The sequence below is a fragment of the Myotis yumanensis genome, unplaced genomic scaffold, assembly GCF_028538775.1.
Source record: "Myotis yumanensis isolate MYYU_CA2020_CCGP unplaced genomic scaffold, mMyoYum1.0.hap1 SCAF_18, whole genome shotgun sequence".
NCBI classification, from domain to species: domain Eukaryota; kingdom Metazoa; phylum Chordata; class Mammalia; order Chiroptera; family Vespertilionidae; genus Myotis; species Myotis yumanensis.
In genome coordinates, this window is record NW_027223769.1 from 11431180 (window position 1) to 11456813 (window position 25634).

Genomic DNA, 25634 nt, shown 5'->3' on the forward strand with positions numbered 1-25634 from the left:
CTGTCTCCCAGCAAAGGCCCAGGCCAGCTGAATGTTGATGTTGCTGCCGGGCCCTGAATGGGACACTCAGGAGAGTCCTGCCCGGTCTTGCCAGGACCACCAACCTCCCAGCCTGGACTTGAGCTTAATCACCCCAGCCTTTGTTTCTGCTTTATGGAATAGTTCATACGGACAGAACCTCTGTGTGCATCTCTAAAAAGATACAAATGACAACGAGGTAAAAATCAGTGCACCCACCACCCAGCAGGACATTGGATCAGCCAGAGCTGGGGGCTGTGCCCTCTGACCTTTCCCCAGCATAGTTTCGGGACCACTTGCTCACAGCAGGGCTTGTCAGAAATGAATCTGCATCCTGTCCACGATGGGACCCACCCCTGGGACCCGGGGACTGATGCATTTTAACTAGACTCCCCACCTCCTCAAACATGCATGGACGCTCCTAGACACTGACATTGAAGAAAGGTTGTACCTAAAAAGCAGCGGAGAGTCCCAGTGACCTGCTGTTGGGATATGCTCCGTGGCTCTGCTTGAAGAGTGTGTGTCTTGTGCTCACAGAGTGGTCACATTCTCTGTTTCTGAGTAGTTGCTCTTCATTTTAGAACCAGAAAAATGGGCACCGTGTTACAACCTCATCCAGGATGGTTGCCTGGGGCAGAGCCATCTCGAGGCATGCCAGCCCTGTGCTGGTCCTTTGCCTCCCTGGTGGTCTCGGTGCCTCGGTGTACCAGCAGTGTTACCTTTGAATTGCTGGGTGGGGCCAGGTGCTGGCAAGTGCCCCAGTAAGGCGTGTGTTGCCGGGGGACTCAGAATAGAGACAGCTGATGGGCAACAACTCTCCCTCCCCAGGAGGCAGTAATGGCCCCTTTCTGTGCGGAAAGCAGACCACATTTGAAGGTGGGATGAGGGAGCCTGCGATTGCGTGGTGGCCCGGGCGCATCCCTGCAGGCCAGGTGAGTCAGAGGTTGGCCACGTGGCCAGGCCTGCAGTCATCCTGGGGTATGGAGACTCTGCCCCCTAGGGACCTGTTCCCTCCACTCACTGCTCTCCAAACGGGGCCCCTCCTGAGGGAGGCAGCTGGTGAGTGAGGGATGTGTGGGGTGGACTGGAATGGTCCTCCATGGAATGTCATGGGGTGTTAGTAGCTGCCAAGGGAGGAGGAGGCATCAGTGGTTAATAAATGTGGCAGTCCTGGGTGCCACTGAGTGGAACCGGTTTCTTTCCTGCAGGACTTGTCAGAGCCTTTGGTGTGCAATGTATGCAGTGAACTTCTAGAAGGGGCATAGAGCAAGCTGAGTTTTTAAAATCTTGTTTAGCCATAGAACCTTTTTTCCCAAAGTGCATTTCCCAGGCCACTGTTCTGTGGACACGCTCCCAGAGATAGCAGCAGCTTGACCGTGTGGTTGGTGTCTGTCTGCAGTGAATAGGTGCAAACCACAAGGCTGGGTGCCAGGTCCTCTTGCTGGACGAGGTGTGTGTCTCGTTCCTCAGAGCCCTCACTCTCAGAGCCCCCCTCAACTGGGCACCTTGATAGAGACACCTCGAGGGGCCGAGACTATGTTTGTAGGCATGTGAGTCACTGGCTCAGCTGGTCTTTTTGCCTTCTAATGGGCTTCTTCAGAGAACACTTAGCAGTGCTGGTGTCAGCTCAGCCCTCACCGCAGTACCTTCAGGGGCCTGAGTCCTGTGGCTGCGAAACAATCACCACAAAGGGCTGGAACAGCACCTTCGCTCTCCCACAGTCTAGAGGATGGCAGTCCAGCACCATCGGGGCTAAGATCAGGTGTCGCAGGGCTGGTTCCCCCTGGGGGCTCCAGGAGAGAACCCATTTCCTTGTCTTTTCAGGCTTCTTGGCTCTTGGTCCCTCCCACCCTCCCTCCATCATCCAGGCCAGCAATGGCCGTTCAAGTGTCACCCCATCACCCTGACTCTGGCCCCCCTGCCACTTTCCCAGTGTTAGGACCCTGTGATTTCCCTGGGCCACATGGGCAGCCAGAATCAGCCCTTGTTTTAAGGTCAGCTGATTGACAACCTGATTCCCCTTCTGTGTAAGGAAAAATATTCACAGGGTCCAGAATCGGGGCCTCGCCCAGAGCCCTCCCAGTTCTTCACTCCTGAACTCTGGATCTGGGTGCAAGAGCCAGGTCAGTGGGGAGAACCCGGAGAGCCTGTCATCATCGTCTTCACCCCCATTCTCCATGTCAGCAACTGAGGCCAGTGAGAGGCAGTCTCTTGTCAGGACCTCCCAGCTGGCAGGCGACAGAGCTGGGGCAGACTCTGAGGTGTCCCCGCACCTCCCCCCACTGTCTCTCTCTCCTGGGACCCCTTTCCCCACCCGCCCTGCCTGTGGGAAACTCCAGCCTTTGAGACCCTCTGCCCCTTGCCTGCCTGGCTCCCTGCCCTCTGGGCCCTGCTCCCTGGAGGAGGAAGAACATCACACAGAGCTACTCAGCCCCTTCCTCACCGCGTTTGATGGCACACACTGAAATTAAATTAGAGGGAGCTATCAGGCCTGCACCTGTGATAACTATGAGGATTTTACTTTAAAACACCCTGCCATCTGTCCAACCAGCTTCACATATTTAGCTCTCCCCTCCACGCCTGGCAGGGTGACTTTATTAATTGTAGCCTTTGATTCAGAGTTAGGTCTTGAAAGTGCTGATAACAGCCTCGGTGACTTCCTGCCACGGGCCCATGGCAGACAAATTGCGTTTTCTAAAAGGCATTGCGTGCACGTTGAGAGTGTCTATTTTTCAAAAAGAGCATCTTCCGTGAGGGTACCCAGCTGTTCTGTGCTGATATGAGGACTTCAGATACCTGCTCCTTCCCACACCACCCCCACCCAGCCCGCAATCTCTCCTCCTTATTTATTTTTCCCAGAGGGTTAAAGTATCTGGATGCCTTTCTTTCTTTCTTATCCTAAAAAAAAAAAAGAGAGAAGGGAGGGGAGCCATTGGAATGTTTCTCCTCCCCTCTGCTCCACAGAATTTTTGAACCAAACCTTGACCTTCATGCCACATCCCCACCCCAGGCTGCAGAAGGGATGATACCAGTGGTTGCCATGGGTGTGCTGGTTCCTCCTCGTGTAGAGGAATGGAGACAAGGGTGCCCCGGGGTATGGGAAGTGCTAAGTTGGGCAGTGGCTGGAGGTCTTGGCAGCCAGTGGGAATGAGGGGGTGCCTGCCTTGCCAGTCTGCCGACAGTCTCTCTGGGGTTCTCCCCACTGACCTGGCTCTTGCCCCAGATCCAGAGTTCAGGGCTGAAAGAACTGGGTGGGCTCCAGACAAGATGGAGCCAAGTGTGGGAAACAGACATGCGTCCAACACCAGTGGGCAGCCCTTGCCCAGAGCGGTCTGCTCCTTGGGCCTATCCACGGGGACAGCTGCTATGGCTCTGGTCGCCAGTCCTCACCCCCTCCCCAGTCCATCTGCTCTCCCCTCCTGTCCTCTCTCCCCTCCCTCTCGCTCTCCACGTGGCTCTGGGTTTCGAGTGTTTCTTTTCTACCTGCACTTGTGCCAGAATTGGGAACTCACAGAGTCAGTGTTAAAATGACAAGGCAGTCGGGCACAGAGAGGGCAGGCCTCCTGGGAGGGACCCTGCTGTTGGCTCCCTGGGCAGGCTGGTTCCCATTCGCAGGCACTGGGGATGGGACAGGGTCCTGCCTGCTCTGGGGTGAGACAGCTGGTTTGATCCCCACTTAGCCTCTGATCTCCCCGAGGCCACTCTCCCTGAGGTGGGAGGGTTGTGTGATGGCCACACTCACCCAGACACTCATGGATGTGAGGAGCTCTTGGAGAGTCGGGTCAGGTGGGATGGACCAGGCCGGGTGAAGTGGATAGGGGTGGGTATGCGTGAACACATGAACATCATGTTCCTGTGTGTGGACACATTGTAAAGGATGTGGTGTGTGTGCAATTATGTGAGCACACGTGTCTCTGTAGACCCAGCTGGACAGCAGCAGGATACACACCCAGGGACCTGGCCCCTGGCCATGGTCTGGTCAGGGCAGGGTGTCCTGAGTGAGTGTCCACCCATGTCCATTTCAGGTGAGCCACCAGCTGGGCAGCATCATGGACCTCTTTACCACCAGCCTGTCCCTCGCAGGCCTGGAGCCACCCAGTGACAGGGTGATCGATGGCCTTGACCTCCTCCCCGCCATGCTGCAGGGCCAGCTAATGGAGAGGTTTGTTCTAGCCGGGTGCTCACCCCTGCCCAGTCTTCCAGCACCGACTAACCAAGTGATGGAGCCAGAGCTGCCTGACAAAGCAGGTTTCCTCGCCCAGCTGGCTTGGGGCAGAGGGAGGCAAGACCTCTGGGACGTTCTGGCATGAACTCCATCCTCCCTGTGGGGATCATCACTTCTGCCTTGACCGTGGAGCAAGGAGGGAGCATCCCTCTGCTGGAGGCACCAGCTACCCCAAACCTCTGTAGACTGGCTGTATTCCACCTCCCACCTCTGCCCCAGAATGCCTCATGTCCAGAGTCAGTATCTCTTCAGCCTGAGACCAGCTACCCATTTTGGATTTAGGGCAGGGGTTAGACAGGCTCGTGTTCTTTTTTTTGCATTTAAATGGCTTATTTTTTCTCTCTTGAAACCTGGTGCAAGAGCCTGCTTACTGTGGGGAGGGAGGGTGCCGGAGGCTGCAGCCTCAGTGAGCCGTCGGCCTCTCGGGACCAGAGCGCCTGCCCGCCACCTGCTGCTGCTTCATTCTGTGCCCGGCCTCCCAAAGCCAAGAATGATAGAAGCCAAGGCCTCACCCTGCAGCCTCAGGGACTTCGGCAGCTTGTGCTCATGTGATTTCAGCATGGTCGTTTCTGTAAAGTCTCAGCCCTAACCATGTACCCACAAGTCTCTCACATCACCTGACCCTTCCCCTTCTTCCCTAATAGGCCGATATTCTATTACCGTGGCAACACACTGATGGCAGTCACCCTGGGCCAGTACAAGGCCCACTTCTGGACCTGGACCAATTCCTGGGAGGAGTTCAGACAGGTAAGGGCGCTCAGGGCTGTGGGCTCCGCACCCCCCATACCCTGTCCTTGAGGAGGACCCATCTGGACAGAGGAGGCCGGCAGGAGGCTTGCATGCAGTGCTGATGGCCACATGATCTCATGCTTCCTGCCTTTTGTGCTTAACTGTGGTAAGAAGGATTGGGGGGGATGGTATACTACAAGGATAACCCCTTGGGGTCCTGGGCACCCCACCCTCTCTTAGGCCACCCAGTGCCTGGGGAAAGGAGGCCTCAGGCCAGGCTCAGACTCAGCAGACACCTCAGGGTCCAGGTGAACGCAGGGTGCCTTCCCCTGACCCCCTCTTGCTTGTCCCCCTCCAAGGCCTGGTCAGTGTTCTGTGGCCTCTGAAAGGCTGTCATACTGTCTACATCATGGTGTCTGCCCCAAGGGCTTGTGGATCAGATGCCACATACCTGCTGGGTCTGAGTTCTCCGCACATGGTCTTGGATTCCTGCTGCCGGTCCTGCCTGCCTTTCCCTCCTCCTGAGTCCTCTCTGCCACCCGCTCCTACACACAGCCCCCCCCTCCAATGTCTAGGTCTTTAGATACAAGAAAAGCCTGCTAATGTGCCTTAATTGGGAGGAAAAGCAATTTAAGTTAATGAAAAATCTAAGTACTGGAACACTCTGCAGCACTTGGGATGCAAATTGCAGATTTAGTGGATTCCGGGTCTGGTCCTGAGCTGGGTGGGTGGCATGGCCAGGGGCCACCTGTGCAATGCGTGGACCCGGGTGCTGTGCAGATGTGGGCACTTGGGCAGAGCCAAGGACAGTGTGTGCTTCCTCCATGTGGCCCAGTACCGTGACCATCCCCGCCTTGTGGTCAGCAGCACCCACTGGCATTGGGCAGGCTCAGCTGGACCCAGCGAGCCTGTGCACCTCTGAGCGCCTGAGTGTCCTGTGGGCCTCTCCGGCTCTGTCACAGCCCCCAGCCTGGTCTCTTCCAGAACTCTCAGTGTGCAGCAGGGCAGAGCCGTATCCCCGGGCCTGCACTCGTCCCCCCAGCCCCCACTTGGCCCTTCTGACTTGTGGCCACCACCTCCTGGCCCCATCTCCTGACAGGCAGGACCACACCTGGTTTGCCCCTTTAGGTGCCCAGGGGCTGAGAAGCTGTAGAGAAACCAAAAGGGGCCCAAAGCTGGCAGTGTGTGGACTCTAGGGGCAACCATGTGGCCTCACTTCTGCCTCCCTGCCCCTCCTAATCACACCCACAACTCCCCCCACCCCCAGGCCTCTAGGGTCCCCATTGTTGGCTGCTTGAGAGTCCAGGAGGCCCAGCTGGCAGGCGTGGCTGGTGTTCTGCGAGCCACCCCGGCCTCCCTGTGGCTTCCTGCTGTGTGGGCTCTCAGGGCTGGGTCCATTGAGTGCTGACCCTAATGAAACACAGCCCAGCTTCCACCCACCCAGAACTCTAAAATGCTGGGAGAGCCCGGCCGGTGTGCTCAGTGGTTGAGCATCAACCTATGAACCAGGAGGTCACGGTTCGATTCCTGTTCAGGGTACATGCCCGGGTTGCAGGCTCCATCCCAGTGTGGGGCGGGCAGGAAGCAGCCAATCAACGATTCTCTCCTTATCATTGATGTTTCTATCTCTCTCTCCCTCTCCCTTCCTCTCTGAAATCAATAAAAATATATTATATTAAAAAATCCAGTAACTGCACAGCCTGCCCTGGCCCAACCATGTTTACAGTGGGGTTAGAATGAGTCAGGAGAGGCCACCTCAGGACAGCCGGTGACACCACCGACACCACCCCCACTCTTGCAGTCCCCCACCCAGTGCTCAGCAGGATGCCCTTCTTCCATTTCCTCAGGGTTGCCTGTGAGGGCACCTGGGTTGGTCTGGTCTGTATGGCTTTTGTCTTCATGAAGCACAGAAAAGTCTTTCCTCCAGTGTGTGTAGACATTAGGGGCAGCCCCCCGGGGTGGACACAGGATCAGGCTGTGGGTTTACTGCATCACAGCGCGTTTGAGGAGATGGAGAGCTGCACTGCTGTTTTGATGGCCCTTGTCCCTCCTCCAGGGGTCAATAAAACTAAGGGGTGCATGAAGTTCTAAAGGACCCCATGACCTTCAACAGCTGAGTACCAAGGAGACTTCGATCCTCCTCCAGTCACTTCCAGACAATGAACACATTAGGGACAGCTTTGTTCAGAGGCCACATAGGGCCCAGCTGGGGCCAAACAGCCAGTCTGGGCTGGCTCTACCCTGAGGGAGAGGCCTGAGGTACAACCTAGCTGTGGGTGTTCCAGTCTGTGGTCCCCAGGTTTGGGGGACACCTGAGTGGACCTTATTAGCTTCCTGGCTGTATGCTTGTCCGGGGGCATCTCGCACTCCTCTAAGTATCCCTTCCCAAGTCCTGGGGGCTCCTGGGTGGTGGCCACCAGGCCAAGCCCCAGGTCTTCCGTCCACTCATAACTGTTGGATGGTGGAGGAGGAGCGAGTAAGCATCTTCCCCTGCCGAGCCTGATGCCGCTGCCCCAGGCAAGCCATGGCCTCCCGCCCTGGGGGCTGCCTGAGGCCCTGCGTGAGAGGCCAGAGGAAGGTGCATGCGTGACCTGCATATCCAGATTCAATCCCGTGGGCACCTTCACCCCCTCCTCCCTTCCAACCCTCCAAAAAGTCAGTGCTGTGACCTACAGGTTCCCTGGCTCCGAGGGGAGGAGGACAGGGGCAGGGGAGGCTGGCTCAGCTGTGATGCTCCCAGTGTGAGGCCTCCTTACAGATAACAGTTTTAAGAGAAAAATCCTGAGCTAATTAGCAGGATCTTAATTAAATAGCTTATTTGATTTGCATCCATATTATAATCTAAGTCTTCTGTCTAGACTTAGATACTTCTCCATTAACCGCTCAGCATTTTTATGCTTGGTGTGGTTATTTTTCCCACTTTGCTCTCTAGCAGTTCTGCTCCCAGAAGGTCCAAGGGTCACCCCACTTTGGAAGCCCTGTGTGTCCATTGTCGGCTGCCCTCAATGATTTAGACTGCCGCCCCTGACTCGGGAATTGACTGCTCAGTGCAGATAAATGGAATTTCATGGGCTCTAACTTCCCTACTTTATTGAAAAGCAGAATATGAACTGCTCCACTGACCAGCTGTCCATTACAGACACATGGGATTAGAGATGGTTTGCCTCCTTACAGAACACCTCTCAGTTAGTTACCATACCTGGGTCATGGCCACCTCTCCAGACCTGTCAACATGCCCTATGTTGGCTGGAGACTGGTGCCACATCTTGCAGGGCCCAGGGGTCACCAGTACCTCAGGACTGGGCCCTTGGCCTCACCCACTTCTCCCTGGATGGCAGGGGTTCTCCTCTTCCCAAGTTAGAGAGTCCCAGGGGCAACCTTCAGGCCTTGGGGACAGAGCTCCAAACGCAGGCCACAGACTCAAGGGAGCCCGTGGCCCAAGGCCACCTTGGGGCCTCAGGGCTGCCCCAGGACCTGGGCAAAGCTCAGGCCATGTATTGGCAGAGGAAGCCCATTCCAGATGCTCATCAGAGGCTGTACCATGACGAAGCCAGGAGGGGGCCTTGCTTGTGGGGCAGTGGTGCCACACCTGAGCCCTTGGGGAGCCTGGTGTGATCTCTATCCTCTTTTTCTGCTTTCTTGAACATATTAACTGTTGTCATTTTAGGGACCCTACCAGTTAAGGGGCATCTGGGTCACCTGTGGCCATTCCTGGCTCTGAACATCTCTAGCTTTTAGGCCTGCAGTCCCTCCTCACTGGTGAATGCTGAGCCATGAGGCGGATGAAGTGGTGAAAAGCTTTGCTTTAGAGCAGCGACTTTCACCCGGTGTGCTGCAAGTTTTAAAACATGCAAAACCTGACTATTTAATCAGAGGCACTGACCTCTTTTCCCTAAGATTGTCAAATAAAAATGAAAACAGCCAACACAACAATAGCCATCCGGTGTGAATGAATCAAAATTATACCCTTTTTTTTTGTCAGATTAGCAAAAAATATATTTTTTGTTGTGCCTCGGAATTTTAGTACAATTAGTTTATATGTGCCATGAATTGCAAAAGGTTGAAAATAGCTTCTCTAGAAAATAGAGGCAGTCAGGATGTGAGATGAGCTAAAATTTAAAGAAATTCACTTCCTCCTCCCACCCCCCAAAAAAGGGGGTTCCAAAAAAAGTAGGGGATAATACACAGGGCATAACTGCTCAGCATCTCTGGGGCAAGGGTGGTGGGAAGGCTCCACCCTATAGGATCCCACTTCCTGGCCTGATCCGGCCTTGACCACTCAGACTCGTTCAAGGTGGACTGGCCAGCCTGCGGCAGGAGCTTCCACACAGACGGCGCTCACCTGTTTTACCTGCCTCTTGTTTCAGGGCATTGATTTCTGCCCCGGACAGAATGTCTCAGGAGTCACCACTCACACGCAGGAGGAGCACACGAAGCTGCCCCTTATCTTCCACCTGGGACGAGACCCAGGAGAGAGGTATCCCCTCAGGTGAGCGGGCACAAGGAGGCGTAGAAGCTGCCAAGGAAACATTAGCCAGGTGCAGCCAAGTCAGGCACATGTCAATGTGCTGCATTTTCCAGAAGGGACATGCACACTGTGGGCAGGTGGAGATGCATAAACACAGGAAGGGAAGCATGGGGCCTCCCTCCGTCGGGAGCTCTGGGACCTGGACTGCAGTTTTCCCACATGGGCGTGTGTGTCATCGCCTTTCCTCTCCAGAGGCTCCCATCTCCCCCATTTGTCTCCGTGTGGCCCAGCAAGACATGACCTCTGCTCCAGGCTGCCATCGGAGGTGGCCTCTGTGGAGGGTGACAGTCCAGGCGTGGGGTGGACAGGAACCTCTCCAAATGGCCACTGTCTTCCATGATGAGCAGCACCACCAGCCCTAACCAGGCAGCTGCCTGCTGGGCGTGACTGAGCTCCTCCCAGTAAGGATCAGATGGGGGCTCTCCATGCCACTGGGGAACCTTGGGGGCTTCCTCAGCAGCCCCTCGCTTGACTGGAGCCAGGGACCGTGGGCACACGGAGAGCCAATGCCATGGATGAAATAGTGTCCCCCAAATTATGTCCAGCAGGGCTTTTTTATAGGCAGTCTGGTTAGGCACACAGGCCTGCCCTGCAGCCCCCATGCCTTTAGCCCGTCTTGCTGATTCCTCCACGGCTCAGGTGCCCTCGAGGTGGGTCATATGGACAGAGATGGCAGCTGAGCCTCTGATGATGCCCTCCCCATGGCAACACGCATGATGTGGCTTCTCAGACTCAAATGTCCACAAAAAGATTGACGCAGTGAGCCGGCTGAGGTGGAGGAAACTTGGTACATATCCTGCCCCTGCCTCCACTGGTTGAGTGTGGCCAGGTGGCACCACTTCCCCACCCCAGCATTCCCCAGAATTTGAGGCGATGGGGCCTGCTGCTCAGAGCAAAGATATGTGGGTACACCCACCGAGAGTGACCCCTTAGATCCACGCTGTCATTATTTGGGGTGCTGCAGTGTTCAGGGTTATTGCCCCGATTGGAGGGCCCCCTGGACACCCAGCCACACCCCTAACTCACAGCCCTACAGCACCCCGTGCCTGGGCTCCAAAAGAGGAGGCTGGGACCTGGGCTGGGATGTGACTTGCCCGGGGGCATTTGCGGCACAAGTCTGGGCAAGAAGACCCTGGAGCCACTGCCTGGACAGAACTGTTAGGGCGGAGTGCAGGGCCGCTGGAGCTTCCCGCCTGTGCTCTCTCTCACTGTGTTTCGAGAATCCTTGTCCAAAAACTGCTGAACTTGGTCAAGCCCACCCTTTGCAGCATTTGTCCAGAGTCCTGGAAAGACATGAAACACGCCTGAGACCTGTTTCAAATAGCTTGGGGGCTGTGTGTAAAGAGGGTGCAGCCAACAGAGCAGGGAGCGTTGGACTGGGGTGGAGGCCTGAGGAGCGGGCTGACCTGGGGTGACAATGTCAGATGGGCCCGTAGACAGTGGCAGTTGCAGCAGGGCCAGCCAGGCCTCTTCCCAGCCTTCCTGGTGGCCTACCTGGGTGTCCTCCCCACCTCAGTGACCTGATGCTCTCTCATCTCTAGCTTTGCTAGCACCGAGTACCTAAACGTCCTTGACAGGATCACCCCAGTTGTTCAGCAGCACCAAGAGGCCTTGGTCCCTGGACAGCCCCAGCTCAATGTGTGCAACCAGGCAGTCATGGTAAGTGGTTTGTGCGTACGTGGTTATGGATGCTGTACATGGCGATTCCTGTGGGGGGCGTCCCCAGGTCCCTGAAAGTGCTGTGGGGTCTGCATGCTCTGGCTTGTTCTTCTGTGAAAGCGATGCTATTCCCACCCCAACACACCATCTGCCGTTGGTGACTGCTGTTTGAAGAGTCTAGTGCAGGGGTCCTCAAACTACGGCCCGCGGGCCACATGCAAATACAAATATTGTATTTGTTCCTGTTTTGTTTTTTTTACTTCAAAATAAGATATGTGCAGTGTGCATAGGAATTTGTTCATAGTGTTTTTTTTAACTATAGTCCGGCCCTCCAACGGTCTGAGGGACAGTGAACTGGCCCCCTGTTTAAAAAGTTTGAGGACCCCTGGTCTAGTGACTGGAGGGGAGGGGAGGCAACTGACCTGGCCAAGGCGCTGCCGCCATCTCCTGGACCCCATGGGAACTGCCATAGCCTGGCCACCCCTGGAATGGGAGAAAGTGGGGGACCCTGCACTGAAGACAAGCAGGAATAGTGTAGGTCAGCCTCCGGACTTAAAGTGAGCAGTCACTGGAGAGGTGTGTGGACTTAGGTATGTGTGAGCACATGGGTATGTGTGAGCGTGTGCAAAGCCTGAGGGCTCCTTACTTGTCCTCTCCATACCCCTGGCCCTCCTCAACCCTGGATGGAGGAAAAGTTCCATTCTTAGTTCTTGGCCCCTCCTTCACACACATACCCCATCTCAGCCCTGGGTCCCCCACACAGCCTCCCAGCTCTGCCCTGGGCCCCACTTACCCAGCTACCCAGTTCAGCCCTAGACCCCACTTAACCTAGCCCCCCAACTCAGCCCTGGGCCCCCCACACTTACAGCCTCCCAGCTCTGCCCTGGGCCCCACACACCCAGTTCCTCAGCTCAGTCCTGGGCCCTGTCCCTACTTCCAGCCCCCCAGCTCAGACCCCCCCCATACACACACTTCTACCCTCTAGCTCACGTATGGGCCCCCTGCACTTCCAGGCCAGCCCAGGTGAGGACTCAGTGTGGTGTTCTCTGGTCACTCTGACAAGAAGACCAGTCCCATGCAGCCCGTCTTGGACCTTGAACAGCCAGCTCTTCTCTGGAGAAAGGGTTCCTGACAAAGAGCTTTGGGTGGGAAGTCGTGAGATGTATGAAGCCTGTCAGCCCTCGCTGGAGTGTGGAGCTTCTCTGTCACAGCGGGGGGTGCGCAGGTCCTGGCATTTGCTCTACTTGGAACATGGCCAGGGGATTGAGGCGGTTAGCAGACCGTCCCCTTGGATAACAGAGGTTCTCAGGCCAGGGCCTGGGCAGGGGAGGAGTCTAGAAACTGCTGAGTACATAAGTGTGTAGAATAACTGCACATTCTCTTTCCGAATTTTCATTTTCCAGAACTGGGCACCTCCAGGCTGTGAAAAGTTAGGGAAGTGCCTGACGCCCCCGGAGTCTGTTCCTGAGAAGTGCTCCTGGCCCCACTAGCTCCTGTGCAGGCTCAGGCAGGCCCACGCCTCCCACGGGCCCTGCAAGTGCCAGGGGTAGGAAGGGTCTGGTTTCCACACTGGAGGAGCCTCAACTGCCCTCCTCCCGGCCTACCTGATTCTGCTGCCTTGAGCCTGAGGCCCTACATCAACCTGAGCTGAATGCTGCGCTGCCTACAGCTCTCAGTTTGCCCACCTGTCTCATCCTCCCACTTTGCTCTTAGCACCTTAGGACTGGCCTTGTTCAGAGCCTGGCCTCCATCCCTGGACCCAGAGGGCATGACTCGCCACGGATGCCCTTAGCTGTCCCCTCAGCACTTCAGCCCAGTGCCAAGCAAAAGAGGCTGTGCCAATCCTGTGTTGAACCCCTTGGTGCTGCCCAGAGGGGTCACCCCAGCCCCACCTCCCTGTACCACACCACATGGCGGGGGAGGAGGCAGAGGGCCGCCCTGACCTGGATCCTCCAGAGCCCAGGCCTCCCCCGCCCATGGGACAGCGGATGCTGGTGCTTCCCTGGACATAATGCCAGCATCATGGATTTTCCACCTTTCTTAGGGATCTAGACCCCTAAACCCCAGCACATTGTGAGGTGTGTCTGCGCCTCACAGCAATCCTGACTGCCCTCCTCCCCTTGCCACCTGGTGTGGCAAAGCATAAAGAGCCCCTTCACTGGCCCGAATCAGAAGAGCCTGAGCAACCAAGTGCAGACTCCAAGGCCCCTGCCCTGAAGCCACGTGGAGCTTCCACTGAGTGGGGTTTTCACACCTGCGGTGATTATCTTGCCAAAGCTCTATTGCTGTAAGTTGGGAAATTATGAAGAAAATGGTTTTAGAATAAAGTAACATGCATTTTAGCTCTTGTATTTTAAAATGAGTTTATGTTTGGGGGAAGTTGTCCCTCCTGGGTACCCTGATGGGGGGCTGCAGTGTGTGCCCCCTCAGCTTCCTCCACAGACACAAGCAACTGTCCTCTCAGGGGTGGGCTTCCAGCCAGGCCAAGCATTCCAGCCTCCTTCCTCTGGCCTTCCCAGTCCAGAAAGGCTGGGAAGGGCTTCCTCCCGCTGCCAACCCCCACCGCTAGCCAGGCACCAGGCACCAGGCACCATACGCCTAAGGCCGTGGTCAGCAAACTGTGGCTCTTTGGCCCCTTGAGTGTGGCTCTTCCTAAGCCTTAGGAGTACCCTAATTAAGTTAGTAACAATGTACCTACCTATATAGTTTAAGTTTAATAAATTTGGCTCTCAAAAGAAATTTCAATCGTTGTACTGTTAATATTTGGCTCTGTTTACTAATGAGTTTGCCGACCACTGGTAAGCCCTCCTCCTCTGGTTTGGCCCCTCCCATAGCCAGGCCGTACCAGGCTCCCTCCCAACGCCTAACTCGCAGTCCTCAACCCCCTCCCCACTCCGCTCCCCTGCCTCCTCCACTCTCCCCCCTTACCCTCCCTCCCCTCCGCAAGCTCTGGGAGGGAAGGCCCGGCTGTCTGTGCACACACGTCCCCCAGTGTGCGCGCCCTCGCACCGCGCAGGAGGAGTTCAAAGAGAACCTGCGGATGTCAGGAGAGCGGAGCTGCAGCCGCGAGACGGTGCGAGCCGGGAGGGCAGGGCCAGCACCCGCCCACGGCCTGGGAATCCCTGCCAAAGCTTTCCGGAGGGCCTGCCAGGCACTCGGGGGCAGGCCGAAAGCCCGCGAGGGTTTCCCCGAAAACCCGCCGGGCTGCGGAGACGCTATTGCCACCGACCTAGCTCGCGCCTCGGCCCCACGCGTATGTTCAGGGTACAAGAAATAAGCCGGCGTCTTCAAATCGGCGGCACCTAAGATTCCATGAAATACGGGACTTCCTACAGGAGCCGGCCAGCCCCGCCCCGAGTGCCCCGCCCGTCCTTCCTGCCACCCAGACGTCCCGCTCCGTGCCGGCGGCTCCGCCCCGCTCCGGCTCGGCTCAGCCGAACTGTCCCGCCTGCGCACACGTGCGGTCGCAGCGATGGCGGACCCTCAGCTGCAGCTAGTGGCCCAGCGCATCCGCAGCTTCCCGGACTTCCCCACCCCGGGCGTGCTGTTCAGGTGCGCGCGGGCGGGCGGGCGCGGGCTGGCCACCGGGGACCGGGCGACCTGAGGGCCCCGCTGGGCGTTGGACCCGCTGGCCTGGGCCGTTGTCCCGCGCGTAGAGTGGGGCGGTCGGGATGCCCGCGGGCTGTGCCCCAGGGGACCGCCATCCCCAAGCCGAGACCCGACCCCGGAGTCACCAGGCCTGTGCTTGCGCGCCAGGGACATCTCGCCCCTCCTGAAGGACCCCAACTCCTTCCGCGCGGCCATCTGCCTCCTGGCGAACCACCTGAAGAAGACCCACGGCGGCAAGATCGACTACATCGCGGGCAAGTGGAGGGTCGGGGGTGAGGGGGTTCTGGCCGCCTCGGGAGGATCATAAGATGGAGGGATCACTGGGTCTGGGCCAGGCCGCCGGAGGCTGGTTGTGTGGGGTTAGTTTTCCTGAGTCAGGCAGAGGGCGGAAGGGACGGTTCCATCTCTGCTTAGGGGAGGCCCTTTAGTGGGAGTCCTTCAGGGGCCCTACCTCTAGGTTCGTGGTTGATCACCCCAGCGTGGGCTGTAAGGATGGAAGCGCTGCCCCCTACTTTGCAGCCCTGAGATGCGTTACGGGCTCCTCCAGCGGCCTGAGGAATGGCTTCTGCCAGGTGGGTACCGCCTTGCAGACTGTGGGGCTGAGCGCGTCGATTTGGAGACGCCAGCTTATTTCTTGTACCCTGAACATACGCGTGGGGCCGAGGTGCGAGCCAAGGTCGATGGCATTAGAGTCTCCGCATCCCTGGCGGGTTTTAGGGAAACCCCCACCCAGTTCCTGGTCTCGGCCGCAGGGGAGTTTCCCCAGGCAGTACCCGACCAGATTCCACTGGCTCATAGAGGTTTCTTGTTCTCCTTCTACAAGCATGCATTGAGCACCCGCTGTGTGCCAGACTCTTGACCCAGTGTGGGACTTGGAGAAGGCCTACAGAGATCAGGGAGGACCCTGGGGTCTGGTCTCCCCATGAGAGCCCCACTCCCTGACCTGCTGGGGTCCAACCCCTGCAGGTCCAGGGGTCCCCAAAGGTGTGGACAGATTCGGCAAAGAAGGAATGACATGGAGACAGCGTTCAGTTGATCAGCAGCCTAGCCAGGTTCTCCAGCCAAGTTCTGTTTTTTATTATCTTGTTACATCTATATTTATACCAGTTGGTTTTAATCCTGTCAATTTCTATTCCAACGGTTAGGGCGTTTCTTATCTCCATTCCAGGGAGTAAAAATTATGTAGCTTAAGGGTGATTGTTCATAGTTAAAGTGATTAACTACCCGCCTGGCACTTAGTTAAGGGGTTTTATCCCCTCCCTAACTTCAGGGAAAAATCCCTACCGGGGGAAACAACCTTTCTCGGAGAGGTGACCTTGGTTAAAACACATAGCACTAAGGGGAGCAAACATATTAAGAAAAGTATGTTATATACACCAGGTCCCTTGAAACATGCTGTGCAGCTGTTTCTTTCCTGCAGCAACTGTGTCAAGCAGCAAGGATGGACTGGCTTCTGGCACTGACCCTCCCATTGATCCCCACTGCCTGGGGGGCACAGGCTTGCTGTTGCCCTCTTCAGTTGGGTGTGTCCCCCTCACCACACTTCCTGTTCCATGTCAGGGAACTGCAAGAGGTGGCCAGAGCCCTGTCACTGCCTCTCCTTCAGAAGCTCCTGTGCTGAATGTTTCATAGCTATTACAGCCCAGTTAGAGATAACAGCTGAGCTTTTGAAAGAGGCCAGGTGACTTCCCCAAGGCCACCCAGCTATTACACAACCATGCAGTGTGGACTTAGTCCCTAGTTCCACCTCCTAACCTCCCTCTCTCTAGCAACCAGCAGTCCCTGAGCATGGTAAGTCAACATTCCCTAAATAGATGGCCGTCATTGGCCTTTTAGCTGGCGTCAACAAGGCCAGGCATCCTGTGTCATTGTAGTGACTACTTGTCATTTTCCAGCCTGACCTGTGGGAACCCCCATGCTACTGGGCCACACATCTGTCTCCCAATAACCCAGCTCTCACCAACAGGCCTGGACTCTCGAGGCTTTCTGTTTGGCCCCTCCCTGGCCCAGGAACTTGGCTTGGGCTGCGTGCTCATCCGAAAAGGTGGAAAGCTGCCGGGCCCCACAGTGTCTACCTCCTACACACTGGAATATGGGAAGGTGAGAGGGCTGGTGGCTGATCCCATGGACCCTCCTTCCCCAAAGGGAAAGTTGTAGAATTAAATAGAGCTGCCATGGTTGGAGTGGACATGGGAGCTCAGAGAGGTTGAGACACTGGGCCAGGCTCACACAGCCAGGAAACAGCCGGGAGGGTTGAAACCATGGCCCAGGTGGTAGTCCCTTGTTAGCCCCTGGGCTCTGCACACCAACACTGTTCTGAGAGATGTACCAACCATGTGCCTGCTTTCCTTTCCATCCACAGGCTGACCTGGAAATCCAGAGAGATGCCCTGGAACCAGGGCAGAAAGTGGTAATCGTGGACGATCTGCTGGCCACTGGTGGTAAGGGTCTCCCCCGAGTGAAGAGGGCTTGGCACTGGGGAGTTTTGGGGGGTGGAAGTGCCCTATGTGGGTGAGAAGTGGATTAGGTCCTTGACACTAATTTACTTGCTTGCCAGATGGGACCCTATTACATGCCAACTCCTTCCCCTCCCTTCCATCAGGAACCATGCGCGCAGCCTGTGAGCTGCTGGGCCAGCTGCGGGCCGAGGTGTTGGAATGCCTGAGTGTGGTGGAGCTGACCTCGCTGAAAGGCAGAGAGAAGCTGGGGGCCGTGCCCTTTTTCTCCCTCCTGCAGTATGAGTGACCTCGATACCCTGCTCCACACCAGCTAGAAAAAGGAGAGGTCTGGCCTCTGTGGCTACACTTGACCACTTGCTGTCCACCTGGACTTTTTTTTTAATACATTTTATTGATTTTTTACAGAGAGGAAGGGAGAGGGATAGAGAGTTAAAAACATCAATAAGAGAAAAACACCGATCAGCTGCCTCCTGCACACCTCCTACCGGGGATGTGCCCGCAACCAAGGCACATGCCCTTGACCGGAATCGAACCCAGGACCCTTGAGTCCACAGGCCGATGCTCCATCCACTGAGCCAAACTGGTCAGGGCCACCTGGACTTTTTATCCATTTCTGTGGTTGAGTTACCATCCAACTCCCAGGTCCTTCCTGCAGGTTCTGGAAGTGCAAAGGCCTGAAGCCGGTGGCCCAGGGCAAAGCCAAGCCCAAGCTGCTCAGATTTCCAGTGAAATAAGAACATGATTGATCAACTCTGCTGGAGTGGTGTTTCTTCAAGTGCCCAGGGTGGGATCTGGGCCTCAGGACCAAGAGACAAGGGAGGTGCAGGGGACTCCATGGCTGCTCAGTGTATTTATATAAACTATTCACATATAACCTGCACATCTTCCTGTATATTTTACTTCTAGATTATAATACCTAATGCTACGTAAGTAGTTATGCTGTATTGTTTAGGGAATTATTCTGTACTCAGTACAGAGTAACTCCAGAGTAACACTAACTTTTTCCCTTTGCTTAGTTAGCTGACTGGCAGATAGAGGGCCAACTATCCTGAAAACCAAGGTGTAGACAGGGCTGGTTCCCCCATTCCTTGGCTCATGGCCCTATCCTCCATCTTCAAAGTCAGTGATATACCATCCACCAACCTCTGCTGTGATGACACTGGGCCCATTAGGATAATACAGGATGAGCTCTCAAGACCCCTGTGCTTGGGGGGGGGCGGGTGTGTTATTCTGCCAATCACACTGCTCAAACCCATGCTGCCAGGAAAGCCACCCTACCCCACATACCTGCACTCTGTGCAGCAAAGACACATCCAAGGGAAACCAGTTTAATGACCGCATGCTGTAGGAGGTGGTTGTGCCACCCACAATGGCCAGATAATTCCATCCCCAGAGCCTGGTACAACTGCTGACCCTTGTGTGGATCAGGAATGGGAGAGCCAAATGCATTCTTAGAGAATAAAACAGGCACAGAGGGCCAAGCCAGGGCCTTGAGCCCATGTTTGTGTGTTGGTGCGCAGCCATCAGGCTCACAGCATCTCCTCAGCACGAGCAAGGCGGGCCAGCTGTGCAGTGACACTCGCCAAATCAGCAGCCTTGTCCAGCTTGACATAGGTATCAGTTCGGATGCGGTGGAGACTAAGCCAGTCAGGCAGCAGCTCAGAGAGGAGCTGCACGTGTTTCTCCATCTCCCCTGCAGAGAGAGGGGCCTCGTGAGGTGGGGGTCTGCCCCCTACCCCCCAAACCTCTGGGCCTGTGTGCACATCTGTAAGTGGGTGCACACAGGTGCTGCTCTCACCTCAGGGTTCTGTCAAGAAGCCTGCCTTAGTTTCAGCCCCTGCTTCCTCACCTCCCTCCAGGCTAGACAAATCTGTGTACCCAGCAGCAAGGGGGTGGACTGACAGGACTGGGCCAGGGCAGTGATGGCACAGCCTTCCCAAGGAGGTGGCCCTCCCACTGAGCTTGTCACAAGTCCTGAGCCTGAAGCAGAAGTGTCCTGCAGCTTTGTGGGACCTTGGGGAGGGGGTGGTCTCATAGGACCTCAACGGCAAATGCCAGGTTTGTGAGGGGGAGACAACCTCAAGAAGCTGCAGGATTAAAGGGACTCAGGTGATCTCAAGGGTACTGTGCCCACCCAATGCACACAAGCAGGTGTGGAGAATGGTGAAAATTTATGGTGCCCACCCTCATCTGGGACTCGGGACATGCAGACTGGCCCTGCCCCTGCACATACCTGAGCTCATGGCCACGCGGTAGCTGCCTACCATCCTGGCGCAGGCCACCTCCATGGTGAGTGCTGGCTTGCGCTCTGACACAAAGATGCTACGCAATACCCGGGCCAATTCAGGCAGCCGCTCAAGCCGCTGCAACCTCTGCTCCTGCTCTGGGCACCGCGTCATCTGTGCCAGCTGCTTCTGCACCTCCTTGGCCCGGATCTGCATTGGGCATGGAGATGGTCAGTGGACAGCTGTCCCCATTCCACCTCATCCCTGAACCCCAAACACTCACCCGCTCCAGCAGGTCCTGGGACACCCCCTTCAGGGGAGCAGGCGGAGTGGCCGGAGGGGTGGCTGGCAGTACCGGGCTGGAGGAGACAGGGCTGCTGGGCACAGCTGTGCGCAGGGCTAAGTCATTCAGAGCCTTCTCCATCTGGATCAGGTCAGAGAGGAGAGATCAAAAGTCTCTTCTGGCCCAGCCACAGGGGAGGCCCTTCACACCCCATTTGATGGACCCCTGCCCAGAAGGCCCTGTATGTCCAGCCCAAGTTCACCCCAGCACATCAAAGACCTGTGGTGGGCACCTCTACGTAGAGCCTGCTGGTAGGCAGTGCTCTGAACATAGGGAGGGCACATCCCACTACCCCCCGGCCCACAGCCACACATGGAGTTTGTTGGGTGCCCACATGGGGGTCGTGCTACCCTTCCCTGGGAAACGGGGGCCAGTCTCACCCTGGGTGACATCAGACTTCGGGCTCGAGCCAGCACCTCCTGAGCAGTGGCCAGCGTCTCTGTGGTAGGTGGCTGGGGCAGCTCAGCAGGCTCGATGTCAGGCACTTCATCCACGTTGAAGCGAGGGTGCCAGCGTGTCAGCCGGTCCTCAGGCACCACCATGGGGGGATTCAGGGAGGCCAGGAAGACCTATCCAAGAAGGGGATACCCGATGACCCCGGGCACATCTGGCTGGGTTGGAGCAGGGCTGCAGAGGTGCCCATCCCACCAGCACCCACTGTAGTTATCGTAAGCCTCCCAAGTCTTGAGTCTGCATCCCTGAGTTCCCCAATCCTGTGTTCAGGTCAGAACCCCTCACTTGAGGGCCAGGGTCCCCACCCAGCCCAGAACCCCCATCCACATGAGACGACGGCCCACTTTGGTGAGTGGTCTAAGAGAACTCTAGAACAGTGGTCGCCAACCAGTGGTCCGAGGACCACTGGTGGTCCGTGAGGTCCGAAAGGTTGGCAACTGCTGCTCTAGAACACAGCCTCTCAAGAGGGCCTGTTTACTGCTGGGCAAGAGGCAGCTGCGACAACAGCGCTGAAGGAGGGGACAGACCACAGGGATACCTCATGCAACGAGGACTGAGCTGGTCCTCGTGGAGTCACTAGCTCACCCTGTGGTGCTCCCGGACACGCTCCACCAGGTTCTGGCTGAAGACCTGTCGCCGCTGTAGGAGGCGTGAGGCTGTGAGCTGGGGGGCCGCGTTGCCAACCTCTGCAGAGAGAGTCCAAGCCTGAGCTCCGAGCCCCTGGGCTAGAGCCACTGGGGCGCCAAGCCCCACACCATGGGTCTCAGACGAGGGGCCTGGTGCCCTCACATCCATGTTCAAATGCAGTGTCACAGGTGGGGAAACCAAGGCTCAGAGATGAGTGGACTCAGCCAAGGCACACTCACCCTGATCCAACAGGGGCTCGATGGTGAGCTGGTAATCGGACCTCTTGACATTGTCTTTGAAGGTGGGGATGTTGCGCTCCTGGCGGAAGCGGTAGGAGGTGGGATACACGGTTTTGATCTGGCCCACGTTGCGCTCCTCAAAGCGCCTATGGGACGAGGGTGTCAGGGGTCAGTCAGTTAGCTTCCACCGTAGGACAAGGCTCCCACCCAACAAGGGACTCCACTCACTTCCGCATCATGTCCTGGACACCCTGCTTGACCTTGGCAAAGGTCACGGTCTCCGAGCGGTTGTAGAGCATGCCCACAATGGTGTCCATGCTGCGGAACATCTCAGCCAACACCTGGTACTTGTAAGGCAGCACGAGGCCAGGAAGGCCTGGCTGGGCCAGGGCATGGAAGCGTTGATAGGCAGGTGCCTTCTCTTCACTGCAGGGAGAGAGCCAGGCCTTGAGAGAAGCATCAGACCCACATCCCCTCCAAGACCCAATGGCTGGCAAAGCAGCCGGGGATACCACAGAGCTGGGGCTTGCAAAATTGCCCCCATGACACACTGCATACCAGTTTACAAATTCCTTATATGCCCAGCTCCCCACCATAAGCACTATCAGGGATGGGGACAGAAAAGGGTGGCTTCAAACCCAGCTCCACCATGTCCCTGGCCACCCCAAGCCCTGGTTTCCGTATCTCTAAGAGGCACATGACAACCACAGGACCTGGAGAGGACAAACAATGATAGAAAGCAAATGCCCAATCACCACGGGCTAGCATTTGAAATCCATAAGGGTCCACTGAGGCAGGCATTGGCACCCTCTTAGAAGGAGTGTGAAGAGCTAGTGACTGGCACTAAGATCTGAGTGTCCTATCCACTGTGCTGGCCCCCTGATGGAGCAGCTCCAGTCCTGTGCCCAGTCCTGCCCCTACCAGGCCTCCCACTAGCCTACCCTTTCCTGGGGTGCCTCCCACCCAAAACTCACCATGGCTCTGCTGGGTGCCCCTCGGCCTCCAGCACACTGGGTTCCCCGGCATCATTCCCCGGGGCACTTGCCCTCAGCTCCTGGGCCCGTGCCCCCAGCTCCCGGGCCCGCTGCAGGCATGACTTGAGTTCAGAGAGGGTGACTTTTGAGGAGACCTGTAGACACAGGACGCTGTCAGCCAGCCAGTTACCCTATATCCCCCTCCCCAGCCCTTGGTCCAGCCTCCTCACCTTGTCCTTCTGGGGTGCCAGTTTGGGCAGCTGACCTGAGAGGGCAGCCTTCTTTGTCTTCTTGCTTGGAGAGGAGTGCTCTGGGGAGCCAGAGGCGGCTGGGGAGCCAGGGCCAGGGACCTGGGAGAAAGGACCCCAGAGGTGAACCAATGACGAGACCCTATGGTGTTCTGGCTCTACAGAAAGAGGACTTCCTGCTGCCCCCAGTCCAGCCTCTCGGAAGCACCCCTGTTAAGAGAGGGGCCTGGCATTGACCAGCCCGCCCACCTCTGGCTTCCTCCGGCACCATCAGACTCCCCGGCTCCCCCACTCAAAGTTTCTTCCCCGTCCCTCAATGCAAGTCCTCTCCTTCCGGTGGCCACAGGACACCGGCCTGACAGCTCGGACTTAGCTCCTGCAATGCCTCTCAGCCAGTATCTCCGCCCAGGCCACCACCCGGTCTTCCACTTGGGGTCTCTGTGTACGCTCTGCAACCAGCCACCTGGTCTGTGTCCTCCGTCCGAGCCAGGTCTCTGCAGAAGCCCTCCCCTGCCTGCCCCCACCCCATCGGTTTCTCCCCTCCCCGCACGGCCCCGGCCACCCCGCGCCCTCACCACATCGTCTGGCAGCCTCAGCCTCCTGCGCGCAGTCGGCGCTGGCTGGTCGCGCGTGGTCTCGTCGCTCGTAGGCTCGGCAGGCGGGCGGGCGCGCTTGCGGCTGCCGCCCGAGGTGGGAACCTGGGCGCGAAGCGCGGGCTTGGCGGGGCTGGGGGTGCGCCAGTTCGGCTTGGCCCGCAAAGACGCGGCGCGGGGACCAGGGCGGCGGCGCAAGAAGAAGTCGGTGACGCGGCGCTGCGCCATGGCGAGGCGGGAGCCGGGCAGCGGGAGCCCGGCAGCAGGAGCCTGGCAGCGGACGGAAGTGGCGCCACTCTTCGCGCCAATTTTCGCGCCACGCGTGGCCCCGCCCCCTCCGTCGGCGGAACCATCGACGTAGGGAGGGAAGGGAAATGGACCCGCCCAGGAGCCTGCGCGCTGTTGCTCTCAGGCTGCTTCGGCCGCGCGCACGCATCACAGCGCGGTCCTCTCCGCGGGGTTTGGAGCTGTCTGCTGCATCGGTCGGTCTCAGGGCTTCCCTGGGGTCTATGTGGGATACCGCGGTTCCGGTGGACACCAAGCCAGTACAGTACGGAAAAACGATATAGTGTGCTTAACAGAAAATTGTTACGCTATTTACAGCTTAAATGTAATTACAGTACAATAAACAACTGCGCTTGGCAGGGGCGCTGGGCTAGGTGGTGTGGCTGCGCTTGTCACCTGGCTGTGCACGTGACCTAGCTTCGCACGTGACGGGATCGGGGCACCCCATACTACAGACAAGGAAACTTGTCCAAGGCTCCCCTCCCCCCAGCTGGAGAGTGACCTGGGGAGAAAGTACACCCCAGAAAGAAAAATATTCTAGAATTAGAGAAATATACAAAAATTACTGAATCATACACTTTTTAAAAGGGTGAACTTTATTATGTGAATTATATCTCAAGCTATTTATTTTTAAGAGTTGCTTTCAAAATAGTTGAAGTGTTATTTCTTAAAACCTATGCTTAGGTTATCTGGAAAACTTGAGAGCCTGATGCCAGATAAGCAAGGCTCAATGCCTGTGTGATTCCCATCACAGAAAAATGCTGCTCCTCCGGTCCTGAAGTGAGTCTGCAGATCTGGGAGAAAGAAACCGCAAGGGTTTTTCACTGCCAGGCATGGGAGCAGGGGGAGGGGCTGAGAGAGGGGCTTTACATTTGCAAGTTTTCTGTAAAGAGCATGAATTGTGCCCATAAAAAAAAAGTTAAAGAAACAGAAATGTCAGTTAGGTGATGCCATTGGTGCTGGCAAAATGACAAGAGAAAGTTGGAGGTTGATGCAACAAGCAAGTGAAGCATTAAGTTTCCTATATGTAAAACGGGAGCCAGCAACTAGTCTAGACCCTTATTTTGCAAACAACCAGTAGCAAATAATTAGCAGGACAAGAACCAGTGTGGAAGGTTGTGGCCAGAATTTTTAAAGCTACGTGTTTGTTAATTTTGTTTTGGTATGTGTGCTGTGGGCCACCACTTAAAATGTATTTAACAGGTGTTTGGGGGTTGGAGGCAGGAATTGACCTGATTCAAAGCTGAGCACTCCAAATTTAAGCCTGCCTTGCATTAAAGAGGGAAAGCTTGCAGGATTCCACAACTCTAATGGGAGCATAAACTTTTGGCTCACAGCTGCTTATCAGGAGAGAGGGAGTTATCTTCTCACCCAGTGGCCTGGTGGTTCCCCACTCTGTTTCACATTTAGAAAATAAAGAAGCACCTGGTCTTAGAAAGGTAGAGGCAGCTGGACCTAATCACAAATGGCTCGTCAATATCTGGCTGCTGGCAGTTTGGCCCAGCCCCTACCCTCTAGATAAGTTGATGGTCAGGATGCAGCTAGTAGGTCTCCCCAGGGCTTCCAAAGTGCTGAGCAGGCTCCACCAACATTTCATTTGTCTTAAACCTGCCCACCCACAGAGTGGTGGAACCACGGAGTGCTATCCTGGGCTCATGCCATCCAGTGCTGTGTGAAGGGCCTGGAAGCAGGTTCCATGGTTGTGAGAAATCTAGGAGACCACCTCAGGAAGGGGACTCCCCCACCTGGCCACCACACAGCTGTGTGACTTAGGCTGCACTGCCAGGCATGTCCACCTCCAGGGTAAAGAGACATGCACAGCATTGCTATCAATTTGGCCAGACTCAGGGCAGGAACCTGAAGGCAGAGGTGGGCCCTAGCAACGACCAAATGGCTCTGGGGATGAGCTGAATCCTAGAAGGACTATCCAGAGGGGTCTTGTAGAGTCCAGAATATGAATGTAAAATGAGTCTGTCCCATGTGGGATGAGGGGCAAGAAATCTTGGTACTCTGGGGACTTAACAGTGTGGCCTGCATTGACCCCTCACAACCAGCCAACAGGAAGGGGGCATGCTACAAGAGCAGGGGCCTTGGGACCCTCTCCAGTGCTATGGTGAGTATCCTTGCCCTGGCACAGGGTCTGGCTAGGCCACTATTACACTTTTTCTTTTTTTCTTCTTTACTTTATAGAGAGGAAGGGAGACAGAAAAAAAACACTGATTTGTTGTTCCACTTATTTATGTATTCACTAGAGGCCCAGTGCACAAATCCGTGCACGAGTGGAGTCTGGCCGGCCCGGCCCCAATCGGGGTGAATTTGGGCTGGGCCTGTTGGGAGGAGGAGATGGTGGGAGGTTGGCCAGCTGGCCCCACCCTCTGATCAGACCAGTTCACTGGCCACAGTGGGCTTCATAGTGACCA

General features: G+C 56.5%; 3 protein-coding genes across 3 annotated transcripts in view; 2 read left to right on the forward strand and 1 right to left on the reverse strand.

Moving 5' to 3' along the window:
* GALNS (galactosamine (N-acetyl)-6-sulfatase) overlaps nucleotides 1–13880 on the forward strand; it is a 30363-nt gene extending 16483 nt beyond the window's left edge. Inside the window, exons 9-14 of the mRNA XM_070397957.1 lie at nucleotides 847–950; nucleotides 4044–4180; nucleotides 4888–4990; nucleotides 9340–9461; nucleotides 11042–11159; nucleotides 12563–13880. Coding sequence (XP_070254058.1) covers nucleotides 847–950; nucleotides 4044–4180; nucleotides 4888–4990; nucleotides 9340–9461; nucleotides 11042–11159; nucleotides 12563–12649 — 671 coding nt within the window. The 3' untranslated portion in view covers nucleotides 12650–13880. The remainder of the gene's footprint in view (nucleotides 1–846; nucleotides 951–4043; nucleotides 4181–4887; nucleotides 4991–9339; nucleotides 9462–11041; nucleotides 11160–12562) is intronic.
* Nucleotides 13881–14406: 526 nt separating this feature from the next.
* APRT (adenine phosphoribosyltransferase) lies at nucleotides 14407–17978 on the forward strand. Its single transcript, XM_070398069.1, has 5 exons — nucleotides 14407–14711; nucleotides 14916–15022; nucleotides 16735–16868; nucleotides 17131–17209; nucleotides 17371–17978. The coding sequence occupies exons 1-5, from the start codon at nucleotides 14632–14634 to the stop codon at nucleotides 17511–17513; spliced, it is 543 nt and encodes a 180-aa protein (XP_070254170.1). The 5' UTR covers nucleotides 14407–14631; the 3' UTR covers nucleotides 17514–17978.
* A 563-nt stretch (nucleotides 17979–18541) lies between these two features.
* Nucleotides 18542–23189, reverse strand: CDT1 (chromatin licensing and DNA replication factor 1). The gene is made up of 10 exons (XM_070398068.1): nucleotides 22912–23189; nucleotides 22319–22438; nucleotides 22089–22243; nucleotides 21343–21540; nucleotides 21115–21260; nucleotides 20834–20934; nucleotides 20176–20364; nucleotides 19736–19876; nucleotides 19461–19662; nucleotides 18542–18920 (listed from the first exon to the last, which is right to left on the reverse strand). Exons 1-10 carry the CDS (start codon nucleotides 23155–23157, stop codon nucleotides 18757–18759), a joined length of 1662 nt encoding a protein of 553 aa, XP_070254169.1. The 5' UTR covers nucleotides 23158–23189; the 3' UTR covers nucleotides 18542–18756.
* Nucleotides 23190–25634: the final 2445 nt, after the last annotated feature.

Excerpts from the sequence above, each read along its gene's own strand:
- APRT (XM_070398069.1), top strand. The coding sequence starts at position 14,632 with ATGGCGGACCCTCAGCTGCAGCTAGTGGCCCAGCGCATCCGCAGCTTC. Across the intron at positions 14,712-14,915 it reads ACCCCGGGCGTGCTGTTCAG|GGACATCTCGCCCCTCCTGA; the intron begins GTGCGCGCGGGC and ends CTTGCGCGCCAG. Across the intron at positions 16,869-17,130 it reads ACACACTGGAATATGGGAAG|GCTGACCTGGAAATCCAGAG; the intron begins GTGAGAGGGCTG and ends TTCCATCCACAG.
- CDT1 (XM_070398068.1), bottom strand. The coding sequence starts at position 23,157 with ATGGCGCAGCGCCGCGTCACCGACTTCTTCTTGCGCCGCCGCCCTGGT. Across the intron at positions 20,935-21,114 it reads CGAGCCCCTGTTGGATCAGG|AGGTTGGCAACGCGGCCCCC; the intron begins GTGAGTGTGCCT and ends CTCTCTCTGCAG. Across the intron at positions 18,921-19,460 it reads CCGCGTGGCCATGAGCTCAG|GGGAGATGGAGAAACACGTG; the intron begins GTATGTGCAGGG and ends CTCTCTCTGCAG.